The following is a 14,963-nucleotide window of genomic DNA, read 5'->3' on the forward strand; positions in this document are numbered from 1 at the left end:
GGCGCTCCGGACAAGCACCCCCACCCTAGGTCTTCGTGCAGGGGTCACAGCAGTGGTAAGGATGTCCCCAAATGGTGGCCCTTGGCCCTCAGGAACCACGCAGGCAGGAGAGCTACTAACAGGAAGAAGCTGAGGTCACAGGGGGCGGAGGGGACCCCGGAGCCACAGCCTGGAGCTGGGTTTGGGGTCTGTGGACCTGGGAGCCAGCAGAGTGACCGGGCTGCCAGCAGGCATCCTCGCCTGTCCCAAGCTTTTAATGACCACTGAGGGGGAGGGGGAGGGGCGGGGGAAGGACTGGGCCCTACAGGGAGCGGGCAGGGCAGGTAGAGAAGCCCCCAGGAGGCCACTGTGGTCATCGAGGCCCGGACCAGGGGTACACAGCGGGGAGACTGAGAAGGTCGTCCGGACCCACTCTGACCAGAGGACAGTGGAGGAGGGGGGCCTGGGAGTTGGGCCGCGCACCTATGAGTGGGAAGTGCCATCCTGCCCCTTAGGGTAGGCGCGGGGGTGGGGGGGGGAGTACCAAGTGGGCTGAAACCGCCCCACCATCTACCCCTGGCAGGGGCAAGTGACGGTTGTCACAGCGAGGTTCTTGCAGGCAGGCCAGCTCGTTCCGTCCACGTCTCCGACCGTCCCCCCAAACCCAGTAGGGACGGAGACCACCTTCTCCCAAGAAACCACGGGCTCCCACCAGACACAAGGACCGGCCCGACCCCTCCAGGCCGGGCTCCCGTGGGGTGGTCTTCAGGCCCTGGCACTCCTCTGCCGAAGGCCCGAGCTCGCTGGGGGGGCTGCAGTGACCTGCCCAGGAAAAAGGCTCCCCCGAAGCAGAACCGGCGGGCGAATGCCCCGTGCGGCCCGAGAGACCACCACAAAGGTGAAGGTGACCCCCTAGCGACCGTGAGCACCCCCAGCCCACGAAGGCGGTTTCTCAACACCCTTCCCCAGAAAAACAGCCAGAGCGGGTGGGAGGGGTGCTGGCCCTGGAACCGGGGCAGCCAGGACCCCGCCGGGAACGTCCGGGACACTCAGCACCAGAGTCGACAGGAATCATGGGTTGGAAGCCAAGGGACATGAAACCGTGAGGCCGGGTCTGTGTCAACACACGCGTGAGCGAGTGAACGCATGAGGGAGGCCCCTGGTCCAGGGAACTCCGCTGTCGGGGCGAGAAAACCAGTGGACGAACGCAGATGAGGAAGGGGCGCGCTCGCAGCCTCAGAGCCCCTCCTGCCAACACGCTCCGCGCCCTCCGCTCCCCAGGTTTCTCCGGAGGTCTGACGGAGTTACACACTCCCAAAGCATCATACCAACTTTTAATGGACAGTAAAAAAAAAAAATGAGACACACCTGGACTTGGAAACACCTTTCAAGGAGGTGCCTGCCGGCCCACCCTGCAGCTGAGGGGCATGGGGCGGGGCTGGCCCGTTAGGTACCAAGAGTGTCCCGTGGGGGCGTCCATACAGCACAGGGGTGAGGGGAGGGCTCAGGGCCCCTCACAAGAATGATGGGCAGGTGCTTGTGGTCCCCAGTGCCCCCGGGCTGCACAGGCGTCGTCTGCTGCCTGCCGTGGCTGGCTGCCCAGCACGGGGTCCCAGTGGCCCCGCACTTGGCCCTCGGGGGCTGGCAGCTGTCAGCAGGTGCTGGGGGTGGCTCAAGTGGCTGCACCCTGCAGCCACTGATGGTCACTTGGGTCTCCCTTAGGGAACATGGACGCTGTCTCCTCCACCGCCACCGTGGTGACATCTGGCAGGATCTGGGTGACCCCCTGGATTTGGACCGCGGCGGCACGGCCTTCTGCTTGCTGTCTGTTGCCCTGCAAGGTACCTTCAGCTGAAGACCCGGTGGCCGGCTCAGGCCCCCGTCCCGGACGCTCAGGGTCACCCCTTGGATGGCCAGCGGGAAGAGCTGGGGCCCCGCCCCCCACACCACCAGCGTGGACGAGCAGCGCTACCTGAGAAAGACACCGCTTGTGGGCCGACCCTCCTGCCAAAGAGAGACACGGCATCAGGGGGGAGCCACAGGGCCAGGGGACCGGGGGTCCTGGTTTTCGTCCCGCCCTCGCGGGACACAGAGCCTCTGGCAGGCGAGACCCATGCCGCCCAGGCTCCTGGCTCCCTGTCTCTGGGGGGGTCCACAGCAAGTGAAAGACAGGGCACCCTGCCCCTTCCCAGATGGGGGTCCCTAACTCAGCCCAATGTGGCCATCAGCCAGGGAGTCGGTTGAGCACAGAGGACTGGGGGCCCCGGGGCCAGGCACGAAAGGTCACCGCCCAGCGAGGGACCCTGGGGCCTCCCAGCCCACCCCGAGCTTCTCTGTCCCCTGAGGGCGGACGGGACACGGGCACCCATACTTGGGGACCCAAGGCGGTGTGGCACAGGGCTCCTTAGAGAAGCCGTCACGCCCTCCCTGCTTGTTCTCCGATTCGGAAAACAAAGCCAGGGACCTGCACCCGAGAGGACCAGCGGCTACTGCTCACCACACGGACGCTTTCTCACGAACACGAATACACCTGCCCCGAAGAGGATGAACAGGATGGACACCAGGAGGAGCCAAGGCACCAGGGAGGAGCACGTGGCGTCTGTGCTGTTGGTCCCAGGCTTGGCCTGCATCTGAAACGCCTGGCTGCACCTAGGGGAGGGGAGCGGCGGGGGTGTGGGGCGGCGGGCACGGCCCCTCCACGCACGCCAGAGCGCTCAGGCTGGAGAGGGAGCGGCTCTGGGGCCGCCCCAGGTCTGTCAGACCCCCCACGCCCACGAGGGTCCGGCAGCTGCGGGGAGGCGGGGTGGGGGTGTGGGAGGGAGGACAGGACAGCCCCGGGGAGCAGACACCCCACAGGAGAGAGAAACAGCAACGGAGATGACAGGGTGAAGATGCAAGACTGTCGAAGCCAGTGCCACCGACAAGGGGACAGACCTGAGAAGGGGACAAGGAGGGGCCAGGGGAAGGAAACAAACATACCTGGGGAGGAGGAGGGGAAGGGACGGGGTGGATGGAGACAAGGGGACAACCCGAGGGAGTAGGGACAAGAAGGAGAAGAGCAGGCTGGGGACAGAGGACCCCTGGTCCCCCCCGCCCCAGGCAGACACACCTGTTCACCCCAGCCTCCCCCCAGAGACTTGGGGCGTCCTGGGGCCCCGCCACAGGAGGCACGGCCCTCACTGTGGGCGCCCCTCCCACGCCTCCCCTGACACCGGGGCGGCAGGGAAGCCCCTAAACCTGACCTGGGGGACACCCCAGACCACAGGGTTTCGGGTCCCTGGGGGCAGCAGCCCCTGGGTTCCAGGCCCTAGAACATGCCGGTGTGGGAATCACCGGATTCAAGCGCACGGCAGGCACGGGCCCCGAGTCTGCTGGGGGAGGGCCCTGATCTCCCAGGGGAGCACCGAGAAGCCCCCTCCGAGGCCACCCCGAGGTCACCTACTGGGTCCAGGGCAGGCAGGCCGCCAGGGTCCCGTTGGGAGAGAAGGTGCCGGGCGGACAGTCCTCGCACACAGTGTCCCGGTGCTCGGTGCCTGAGGGAGGAGAGAGTCGGCGGGGGTTCCCCGGAGCCCTGGAGCCCGGGGTGGGGCCTGTCCCCGCCGCTGGGCCGTGGCTCACCTGCCTCCTGCACCCTCTGGCCTGGCTTGCAGACGCTGTGGGGCCTGCATTCAGCGCACTGGTCCGCGTCGGACACGCAGAAGTGGCCCCGGGCGCAGCCGCACAGGGTGTTGGCCGTGCTGGAGCACTTCTGCCTGATCACCAGGCCCATGTCTGCACCCGGAGAAGGAGCTCAGGGCAGCGGCAGGGTGTGCCGCGCAAGGCGGGCAGGCCCGGCCCCGAGGAAACCCAGCGGAGGGCTGGAGAGCGCCTGGGGGGGGGGGGATTGCTGCCTGGGCTCTAGGGGGGCGGTGGGGGCAGATAAGGACCCCAGGCACCTTGGCTCCCTGCAGAGACCTGGCCAGGCGTACCCCGGGCTCAGCCAGAACATACTCCTGGGAGGTCCCGCATAAAGAGCGTGAGCCCCGAAGCGGGGCCGTGGCCCACGGCAGGGGCGATGGCAGAAGGATCTCCTCAACAGGGTCCAGGGGTCTTGGGGAGACCGAGACCTCCCAGCCTGGTCTCCAGCAGAGTGGCAACCGGTTCCTGATGGGGCGCACCCCTCAGCCAGGTCCCCAGCCTGCTGCCAGGCTAGTCAGATGGCAGCCGCGGGACGGTGAGAGTTCCTGGGCCCAAGGTGAGGCTTGGGTGTCCTCCTGAGGGGCGTTGCTGTGCCCTCTGACCCCAGCTCAGCACTGTCAGGCATGCTCTTGAGGGGTCCATGGCTGCAGTGTGGGGTCCCCGCACCGCACTGAACCCCAAAGTGCTGTGGCCTCCACTCTTGTCCTGGCCTTCCTCTGGGGGCCAAGAAGAAGGCCCAGGGTCCAGTGCTCAGCCTGAGGGGGGACCCCAGGCTGGGTGTGCAGGTCTGGGGTCCTGAGAGCCTGCACCGTGGGGCGAGGAGGCCCGCGGTGCCCAGGCCCACGGGTAGCGGTTTGCCCCAGGCTGGGGGCCCTTGGGAGGGGACAGGGCCCCTGAGTTCTGGAGGGCCGGGGTGATGGGATGGCAGGGGCAGGGCCACCGGCCCCCCTCGGGAAGGACGCAGGTGTGGCCCCGGGGCTGAGGGTCCCCTGAAAGACCCCCAGCAGGGAGCACTCCCGGGAGATGGGGGTGGGCTGGCCCTGGGCCAGCAGGATTCAGGGGCTCCGCACGGCGGTGGCCAGCCTCACGTTCTCACCTGGGTCACAGACACGACACTGTAGACACTCGTTCAGGCCATTGAGGTGGGCAGTGAAGGTCCCCTCAGTGCAGGCTGCACACAGCGTGGTCCTGGAACCCCTACAGGCCTCCTTCACCCGGTAACCTGCAGCCCAGAGAGGCCCCGCGCTGAGGAGGGGGTGGGGACGGCCCTCGGGGCCCGGCAGGTGGGACACTCCCACAGGGGCTCCCGGGCCACTGGCTGCTTCCCTGGGGCGCAGTGAGTCGGGGTGGGGAGGAGAGAGCAGGCTCTGCGAGAATGTAAGCCTGCCTTGGACTCCGGGGCCCAGCTCTGAGACCCAGTGCACTGGCCCAGCGTGGGCGGGCCGCTCCCAGGCCGTGCCCCCTGTGCCACCAGCCCCCCTCTCTGCCCTTCCAGGGTCTTCGTGCCTCCCACGATGCTGGGTGCTGGGAACAGAGGGGTTCCAGCCAGGGGTGGGGTGCGAATGTCTGCCCCTGTGCCAAAGCAGCCCTCACACAGGGTTCCCCCCCCCGCAGGGCTGCACTCACCTGGGCGGCACTTGGGGCAACAGTAGTCCCCCACCGGGTACTCGTCCAGTTTGCACGAGGTCATCGCCCGGGCACAGGGGGGGCATCCCAGGAAAACAAGCACCAGGGTCTGCAGGAGACGGACAGGGCACTGCAGCGGAGGTGCTGCCTGGGCTGCGGGGGCCTCAGCCTCACCCTCAGGGACACAGGCTCAGGGAGCTGCCCATCGTGGTCCATGGGCGGCCCTAAGAGCTGGGGTGAGCCGCCCCGACTCTGGCCTCTGCTCCTCTGCTCACTAGGGTGGGCACCTCACCCTCCCCCTCCCCGGAGGACGGTCAGAGCTGCTCCAGCCCAAATGACCTCCAGGCCTCCCCCAGGCCTGCCTGTGCTGGACGCAAGGGACCCTGGGAGCAGAGCAGGATGCAAGCTGTCCTCAGCCTCAGCAATGAGGGGGTCATCCTGTCCTGAGGGGTGACCACGGGGCTGACCCAGAAACCACACAAAGGAGGCAGCAGCCTCCTTGCCCACTGTGCAAACAGCTGCCCAGTGTGCAAACATCTGCCCACTGTGCAAACAGCTGCCCAGTGTGCAAACATCTGCCCACTGTGCAAATAGCTGGTCAGGCCCAGGTGGCAGGCTGCAGGTGTCCCGCTGTGTCTCCAGCAGGGGGCGTGCGAGAGGCAACCTGTTGTTTATCTCCCACCTCCAAGTTCCTGTCCCTCTCTCCCCCCCCCTCTAAAAATGAATACAAATCTTTAAAAGAAAACATTCCAATTCATCTCCCCAGAAGCCACGCAGACCAGGGGGCAGCGCGCTCACCACGCAGGTGGGCTAACGCTCGGCTTTATCTCCTGGGACCTGACCGCCGGCCTTGGGCAAAGATCGGCCCCCCAGGGCTCCTGCCCAGACACTCACAGAGTGCCAGCGGGCTCGCCCCGCGGAGGGCTGGGGGGCTGTCCTTTAGCGCCTGAGTAAGGGGGTGGGGGGGTGGATATCTGCAGAGGAAAGTTCCTGGGAGGGAACATATGGCTTTGCTGCCTGTCCCCCCAGCCCTGGGGGGTCAGGGAACTGAGCGTCAGAAGCAGGGACAGCCCAAGAGAGGTGGGCTGCTGGGGGACACTGTCCCGCGTGTGACAGGGCTCAGCGAGGGAGCAGGGACAGGGCTCCAGGCAGGCGCTGAGGCCAGCAGGACAGGAGGGTGGCTCGGGGTGACTCACAAGACTCAGGGCATCGACCGTGGGCTCCAGGCTCCAGCGGGGTGGCTCCCAGGCTTGTAGAGGCTCCATGTCCCTCCTTAAGACCCCTCATTCCCCGCCATCAGTCTGGGGACCCCTGCCAACAGAACCGACACCATGATCTTCCTTCTTCCCGCTGCTCCGTCGTGTCAAAGCGAAAGCGAAAGCAATCAACCTCCCGCTCACAGTTTCCTCCTTAGTCTATGTAAATGCCCAGTAAACCCTCAACCCTCTGGGTCCAGGCCCCCGGGGGGTGTCGGGCTGCAATTCAGTGGGGGCTGGGCTCTCAGGACAAAGGGAGTGTGTGTGAGGAAGGGAGTGGGGCAGGGAGGCAGGGGGCAGGGACGGGCAGGGGTGGGGGTAGAGAGGGGAGCTGGGACGGGGTAGGGGTGGGACCAGCACAGCCGCCCTCCTCATGCGCCCGCCCCCAAGTCCAGAGCCTGGTAGAGAAGTGCCCCCAGCCCCTCTCCTGTCCGTGTGCAGCCCCCCCCCCAGTCTCCGGCAGAAGCGGGTGCCCCCAAAGCACATCTGCATGTCCCCTGTCGCTCTCCACCCCAAAGTGCTGATCCACAGCCTCCCCACTGGCCGCAGTCCCCCCTACTTCCTGTTCACCTCTGCCCGGGGCCACCGGGCCCTGTCCACGGCTGCTCAGGTCTCACGTGGGCACTCTCCCCAAACCTGGAGCCTGGGGCCCCCACCAGGGGAGGCACACTGTGTCACCCCGGAGCGCCTGGCGCCCCCACCGTGTCCGTCCCCACTGCCACCTGTCCCTGGAGGGGCTGGGGCCGGGTCCAGAACTGGGGCACATTTACACGACGGGACGCCACACACGCAGCAGGAAGAACGAGAAGGAGCTCCTACCCTCCGTGACGGCACGGATGGACCCGGAGAGCATCGCGCTGAGTGAAATAAGCCAGGGTGTGAAAACAAACACCACATGACCTCACCTTTAGCAAGAATCTAATCAACAGAACAGACAAGCAAGCAAAATAGAACCAGACATTGAAATTAGGAACAAACCGACAGTGAGCAGAGGGGGAGGGGAGGGGGATAATGGGGGAAGGAAGGGGAAGGGTCGTCAGGAACAACTATTGAGGACCCACGGACAAAGCCCAAGAAGGGTAGGACTGACTGACCGAGGGAGGGGCGGGGGGCGTCAGGGGGAAGTGGAGACAGCTGTTCTTGAACAACAACAAAAGAAGAGGGAAGGACAGAGGCCTGGCCCAGACCCTCCCTGAGCGCAGCCGACTCCGCGTCTCCGAGGGGATGTCCCCTCCCAGCCTCCCAGCACCAGGGCCGCCCCCAGAGCTGGGCATGTGTGGGCAGGCCTGGGGCGGGAGACCCCCGCACACCCAGGAGGCATGCTGAAGTTTCCAGAGAGGCAGCCCAGCCCCCACCCCCGGTGTCCCCATGGGGACTGACCCCAGCCCCTCAGCTGCCACGTCACACCTGTGTCCCTGGCTCATGTGCCTCCTTCATCTGCGAGGCTGCAAAACGTGGTGGCTCTGGTCTAATCAGACCAGACCAGCCCTGGATGCGGGTGCCTGCTCCACAGGCTCAGGGAGGCTGCTATCAGGCCCTGGCCAGGCCCGGGCGCTGCCCTTCCTGCAGCAGGGGACTGGACGCCCAGCCCAGGCTGAGCTGGGGCCCCTCCTGGGACCAAGGTCCTCAGAGTTGCTACTTAATTTCGTATCTGGAGACCCTGGCAAGGGGAGCCTGGGTGCGTCAATGGGGGCGGCGGGGCCACGCGTCCCACTGGCAGAGCCGTGAGTGCTCAGAGGCCGGGTCCACCGCTGGCCACCACCCCCTAGGACAGCCACCCAGACCCCAGTGCTCAGAGGCCCGGTGGGAGTCGGGTGGGCCCCAGGGCCTTGGGAGCACCCACAAGCATCCCAGCAGCACAGGTTCCCGTCCCCATCCTGAGGGCCTGGTGGAGGGCCACCCCCATTTCTCTGCCCGCAGGTCAACGGGGTTTCCAGCAAAGGGCAAGGGGGCCCTGTCTGCACATCCCTGGAGCCCCACGTCGCCCAAGGGAGTGCTCTGCAATGATCCTGAAACCCAGCAGCACACGGCGGCCCTGGGGCTCCCTACAGGGGCCCAGAACCGGCTCGGGGGTGCTGGGACCCCCCACCACCCCCTGCCAGGCCCCCACTCGCCTCCCAACTCCTGGGGTGCTGGTCAGGTGGGCAGGCCAGAGGGTTCCGGAGGGGGAGGGCCTCCTCCCTCCCCCAGCAACCCTCCCCCAGCAAGGCCCCACACCCAGTGAGTCTCAGCCCACCCCTCCTGCCAGGCACCCCTCAAAGGCCATTCTGTGCACCCCGCCCTGGTCAGGCGGGGAAACTGAGGCAGGGCCAGCAGCAGATCTTACCCACAGGCACCAGTGGACATCGTCCCGAATGGAGGGCGGCAGAGCTGACTCCTCCTGGCCTCCCCGTGCCCACCCTCCCCCCCACCACACCCTGACATCAAGCCTCAAGGGTGTGAGTGCTGGGGCCTAGAGCCAGGCCTCACTGGGGAGCGAGGGGTGGCCCCCCAGAATGCACTCGGTGCCGGGCCTTTGCTGAAGCCCCGCCTCCTCTGGGAGGCCTTCTCTGATCGCTGGGTGTGGCGCCTTGACCTGTCTCCGCCCTCTCAGCCAGCTCTCCCTTCCCTCCTGCGTCTGTTATCTGTGGGGCCCCTACCGGGCAGACAGTGGGGGGGAGGAGTTTTGTGTCCCTGGGAGCAGGAAGAAGACCTGGGTTCAGATCTCTGCACAAGCCGTTCATTCATGCACTCACTCACTCATTCATTCACTCAGTGATTCATTCACTCACTCACTCATTCATTCACTCACTCATTCATATACTCATTCACTCACTCACTCACTCACTCATTCATACACTCACTCATTCACTCATTCACTCACTCACTCATTTACTCATTCACCCGCTCATTCACTCATTCACTCACTCATTCACTCACTCACTCATTCATTCACTCATTCATTCACTCACTCACTCATTCACTCGCTCACTCACTCATTCACTCGCTCCCTCCCTCACTTACTCATTCACTCGCTCCCTCACTCACTCACTCATTCACTCGCTCCCTCACTCACTCACTCAGTCACTCATTCATTCACTCACTCACTCATTCACTCACTCGCTCCCTCACTCACTCACTCACTCACTCATTCACTTACTCACTCACTCACTCATTCACCCGCTCGCTCACTCATTTACTCATTCACTCACTCACTCATTCACTCACCCACTCGTTCCCTCATTTGCTGGTTTGCTCACTCAGCAGGTGTCCTCTCCGCCTAGGCCTTGATCTGGGCCAGGCTCACCAGTGACAGAATGAGGCAGAGGCAGCTGGGGCCATTGCTGGTGACACTGCCACATTCCTCAGCGTGGACCCCCAGGCAGGGCAGGAGCGGGGAGTGCCCCCAGAGGGCTCCACGCCTCTCTGAAGCTGCATGGGGCTCCCGCTCCCCATCTTTCCCTGGGGGTGGCGGTGGAGCCCACGCTCCAGGGCCTCTGCTTCCAGTGCCCCCTGTGATGTGGGCATGGGGACCCCGGGAACCTCTTCTCCTCTCCTGACCCAACCATCTGTGCCCAGAGGCTCCGGGGGCTTCAGAGGGCCTCCGGCGCCCACCTCCCACCAGTGCACAGGGGAAACTGAAGCCATGCTTTGCCGGGGTCAAAAGCCTGCCCTCTGAGGCTGGGTGTCCAGGCCCCAGCGCTGGCGCAGCTGGAGAAGCACCCCCAGAGGGCGGGGCCTCCAGCCCCTCCTCATCCTCCCCCTCTGGCACCCCCAGCATGGAGCCTGCCCCTCTGGCCCCCCATCTCCACCGTCCGGGTGCGGTCAGGCCTGGAACTCAGATCCTCGAGTCTGGGCTTCACAGGCCTGAGCACTGATCTCACCTCGGACGGAGCTCGGGGGCAGGGCCTCGACCCACAGAAGGGTCGCGCCCCAGGTTGCCACTGGGGCAGCTTCTTGAGAGGCCCTGGGGCGGGAGCGGGGCTGCAGAATGAGGATGAGGTCAGCGGTCCCCTGACGGTCACGGGACCAGGACAGGCAGCTGCGGTGGTCACAAGATGTCACCCATGCCACTGTTTCCCTTTTCACACAGAGGGCCTGGAGAACAATTCTTGTGCAAGCATTCTGGTTCCCATTTAACTGAAGAGCGACTTTTCCGGCAGAGCATCACATGAAGGAAGGGCGTTTTGTAACACCGTCTTACTACAGAATGTCACCGAGAGCAAGCTGCCACCGCAGGCCTCTCCGGCCAACACAGGGCCCGCTGGCGCCCCCTACTGTCTCACAGGCAGCAGCTGGGGGCCTTTTCCAGCTGTGAACCGACTGCCTTAGCCCCTCTTCCGGCACCTCCTGCGGGCCCCCCCAGCCTGCCCCCTCAGGCCCGGCCCCCGAGGCCCAGCCACACCACCCCCTTTGTGTCCCGGGGGTTCCGACTCTCCTTCCTTCCTCCATCTCGGAGCCCCACACACCGTTCTTCCTGGCCACCACCCTTCCAACGGCTCCCGTGGTCCCCGTGACAGGGCAGCTGGTGCCCACCCCACGTTCGCGGTGCCGGGCCCTGGCCTGGACTTACAGCCCGCGGCCTCCACTGGAGCTGCTGCCTCCTGTGTCTCGGCTCAAGAGGAGGGTTCCAGAAGACTGCGCGGTCCAGGGCTCCCCTGGCCTCTGAGCAGGGCTGGCACCCAGGGAGGGCCTGCGGCTGCCGCCGGAGCAGGGGAGGGAGTCTGGGAACGGGAGGGGGAGGGGAAGCAGCGGGGCCGGCCCAGAGAGAGGAAGACAAGGCGGGCAGAGCCTCAGAAGACCTGGGAGGGAGGCCTAAGGAAGAAGTGTCCCGCGGGTGGAGGCGGGCACACAGTAGGCCCAACAGGCCGGAGGCCGGCAAAGTGAGCCAGTCCCCTGACTGCGGAGAGTGGGAGGGGCGGGCCGGGGCGGGCAGCCCTTCCTGGAAGGCACTTGGGAAGTGAAGCCGGAGTGAGTGTCTGCGGTCACCGGCCAGTTCACCCAGGGACGACCCGGGAAGTCGCAAGAGGAGGGCGCGCTGTGAACGCACTCACCTGAGTGTCTGGGGACGCGGTGTCTCTCCGGGAACAGAGGGTGCCGGAAACAACCTAGGACTTCATCAGCTGGGAATCGGTTCCCTCCAGCCCGGATGGAGCAGCACCGCCTGGACTCCGCCCTCCGTCACTAAGGCCAGGAACTGAAAGACTGTGAGCCGGCCTTTTTCAGAGATATGGCAACACAGACCTCTGGGACCCTGGGAGCAGGGCAACAGCTGAGGCTGCCGGACGGGGTCGGTCCAGCTCGGCGGCACCGAGATGCAGCTGCGGGGGGGGGGGGGGGGGGCAGAGAGGGGTGACACAGAGGTCGGGGTGCGCGACGGTGGCCGCAGACGGGAACCAGAGGCCGACTTCCAGTGGAGAGGAAGCTGTACGGACAGACGGACGGCTCCAGAAGTCTGCAGAAGGCTAACTCTGCAACTGTGTTCACCGGAAAATTGAACCTTGCATCTCAGCACCGAACTCAAAGCGCCAGAGAGCGAGCAGGCGGGGCCTCCGGGCCGGGCCGGGAGGCAGCTGGGGGCTGAGCAGCCAGGGGCGGGAGTCCTCACGGGCCACTTGGGCGTCCCGCAGACACCAGGGGCCACGCCTGGTCAGCAGGACTCCGCTGCGTCCGAGGGAAGGCTTGTCCAGATCTGTCCTGACCAAGCTCAGAAACAAGCCCCCAGAGGGTCGCAGCGCCCCCATGCAACTGAGCTGCAACCCTCAGAAGAATGACTCAAAGGAAGAACATCCGGAGGGTTGAGGAGGTGAAGACACGGTGCCCAGCACCCCGTCAAAACCACCGGTCGGCCACGAAGCCGGGAAACGCGACCCTGAGAAGCCAGCCCGGAGAAACAGGACAGCAACGGTGCGGTCACCAGAGAAGGACCCAGACGAGTCCCATCAAAACCCCTTTTGAAGAAAAAACATATAAACAGGAGAAAAAGGGAAGACAGGGGAAAGACGCAAATGGAACGTTGTGAAGTCCCAGCTGGAAAACAGGCGGCTCGGGTGACCGGGTGGGACCAGCTACCTCCACAAAGAACCACCGACGCCTCTCGCTCCGCGGTTCCTCGGGCTGAAGTCCAAGACCAGGGTGTCGGCAGGGCTGGCGTTCCTGGGCCTCCTCCGTGGGCTGCAGGTGGCGCCCTACTTGCTGCGTCCTCGCTCGGGCCCCTCGTCTGTGCGTGGTTCACATCCCTGGTGTCACTGGGGTCCACACTCCTGTTCTTCACAGATGCCGGTCGCAGTGGGTTAAAGCCCACCCGTATGACCTCACTGGAACGTACTCACCTCTTTCGACGCCCTACCTCCAAACGCAGTCACGTGCTAAGGTCCTGGGGCTCAGGGTTTCAAATGTGAACCTGTTGCCCCCAAGCAGGCGACACACTTCAGCCGTAAAGGCAGGATTAACGACAGGTTAGTTGCTCTAATGAGGTGTCAGTGACCTTGAAGGTGTAGTGATAGAAATGGTCCTAAATGGGGGTCCGAGAGAAAGAAGAACGAAGAAAAGTGAACAGGGTCTCAAAGGCCCCAGTGACTGCCACGCTGTGTAACACAGATGCGATTGGACGTTTACTTTCTTTTTTTTTTAAGATTTTATTTATCTTTAGAGGGGAAGGGAAGGAGAGAGGGAGAGAAATAGCAATGTGTGGTTGCCTCGCGTGCGTCCCCTGCTGGGAACTGGCCTGCAACCCAGGCAAGTGCCCTCACTGGGAATCAAACCACAGTTGTTTGGTTTGCAGGCCCGTGCCCAATCCACTGAGCTACACCAGCCAGGGCTTGGATGGTTATTTTTAAAGAGAGAGCGCGAAAGACAAGAACAGAAAAGATATTCGAAGGAGTAATAGAGGAAATTTCTCTAGATTTGAAGAAACTATAAACCCACAAATGCAAGGAGACCAACAGACCCCAGGAAAAATAAGCAGGGAGGAGGGTGGGGTGAGGAGACTCAGAGCCGAGTTCCTGGCAAACAGCGGTGGGGACAGTCCTCCCTCGTCGGACAAAGGGGCAAGGGCGGGGCTCCTGGGGGGCTTGGCCTGGACTTCTGCAAGCCGGAAGCCATTGGAGAGCAGTTACGCAACGCTGAAGGAAAATTTCAGCTCAGAACCCCATACACAATGAAACTATTTGTCCAAAGTGAAAGCAAAATAAAGACCAAGGACTCGATTTCACGATTTCAAACAAAGGCTTAGATAATTTCTCACAACAAGACTTGGACGGCGTGAAACGTGAACAGACTTTCTTCAAACTCCAGGAAATCGGTGCCAGGAGGAAACTTATCTCCACTCAAAGGAACGCAAAGTGAAAGAAGTGGTAAGTACGTGAGTAAACATGAGTCATCTCTTTCTTACTTTAAACACTTATTTTGAAACCAATACAATGCTTAAAGCAAAAATAATCCTGTATGGTGATGTTAACAGTGTGCAGAAGCAAAATCTGTGGGAGTTGACCACCTGGTTGTACGCTGGCGGCCCCTCTCTGCGTGGAGACGGCCTACGATGGTTCGGAGGGGTGTCCGTTGGGGTCCCCATGGCAACACGAAAGAGGTGGAGCAAATACGCACAGCTAATAAGCCCGTAGTGCAGGTGAAACAAAATACTAGAAAAATATACTCGAGAATAAGGCAGGAAAAGAGGACACAAGGAGCAGAGAAGAGCCAATAACAAGCAAGATGATCGACCCAAATCCAGCCATATAGAAAATTACACGGGAGGTAAATTGTCTAAACACCCCCAGTAAATGCGCAAACTGTCATCTGGATACAAAACCAAGACCCAGCTGTGTGGGGAGACCTCAAGGAACAGACTTACATCAAGATACAAGTAGGTTAAAAGTAAATGATAGGGGTTGGGAATGACTAGAGTCCAGGGACATGGGACCTGCACAAAAAAGAGCCCCCCGAGTCTGCAGAGGCGTCTAGAAACCCCACGGCTAAGTCGTGGCGAAGACTGTGTGCTTCCCCCCAAGGCCAGAGCAATAGAGGATGCCCGCTCGCACCACCTCCACCCGGCATTGTCTGCAGGTCATGGGGCAGCGCAACAATGTAACAGTGTTTCCAACGGCGGGGGGGGGGGGGGGGGGGGGGGGTGGAGGCTGGAACCCCGCCCGCACCATTCTTCTGACATTGTTTCTGTAAGTGCAACATTGTTTCTGTAAGTGCCAACTCTGACTAATGTGTAGCTTACACAGGAGCAGCATGTTCTACAAAAACCCAGGAAACGGACTTCAAAAGGTGCGGACACCCACCTTCAGGTGTCCTGGCTCCAGGGGAAGCACCGACCTTCAACTGTGGAGCCGGGCGACTAAACCGGGATGACACACACAGGACTGTCACCTGCCTTGGTGCAAAGGACCGTGCCCGTCTGCACATCGAGAACTTCGCAAACCCTCCCCCAATCTGTCT

At 63.2% G+C, this 14,963-nt stretch overlaps 1 protein-coding gene across 6 annotated transcripts; it reads right to left on the minus strand.

Annotated features, from left to right (window-relative positions):
- Nucleotides 1-1,296: 1,296 nt before the first annotated feature.
- TNFRSF14 (TNF receptor superfamily member 14) lies at nt 1,297-11,691 on the minus strand. Of its 6 annotated transcripts, none has more exons than XM_053660632.1 (9): nt 11,573-11,691; nt 6,480-6,594; nt 5,284-5,392; nt 4,754-4,879; nt 3,598-3,750; nt 3,422-3,512; nt 2,477-2,628; nt 1,952-1,983; nt 1,297-1,813 (listed from the first exon to the last, which is right to left on the minus strand). In XM_053660632.1, exons 2-9 carry the CDS (start codon nt 6,546-6,548, stop codon nt 1,652-1,654), a joined length of 894 nt encoding a protein of 297 aa, XP_053516607.1. In that variant the 5' UTR covers nt 6,549-6,594; nt 11,573-11,691; the 3' UTR covers nt 1,297-1,651. The 6 variants fall into 6 exon arrangements, with proteins under 6 accessions (XP_053516607.1, XP_037002881.2, XP_037002882.2 ...); XM_037146986.2 differs by lacking the exon at nt 11,573-11,691 and adding an exon at nt 11,092-11,386; XM_037146987.2 differs by lacking the exon at nt 11,573-11,691 and adding an exon at nt 10,403-10,510.
- Nucleotides 11,692-14,963: the final 3,272 nt, after the last annotated feature.

The sequence above is a fragment of the Artibeus jamaicensis genome, unplaced genomic scaffold (assembly GCF_021234435.1).
Source record: "Artibeus jamaicensis isolate MK-2021 breed Jamaican fruit bat unplaced genomic scaffold, CSHL_Jam_final scaffold_847, whole genome shotgun sequence".
In the NCBI taxonomy this organism is placed as follows: domain Eukaryota; kingdom Metazoa; phylum Chordata; class Mammalia; order Chiroptera; family Phyllostomidae; genus Artibeus; species Artibeus jamaicensis.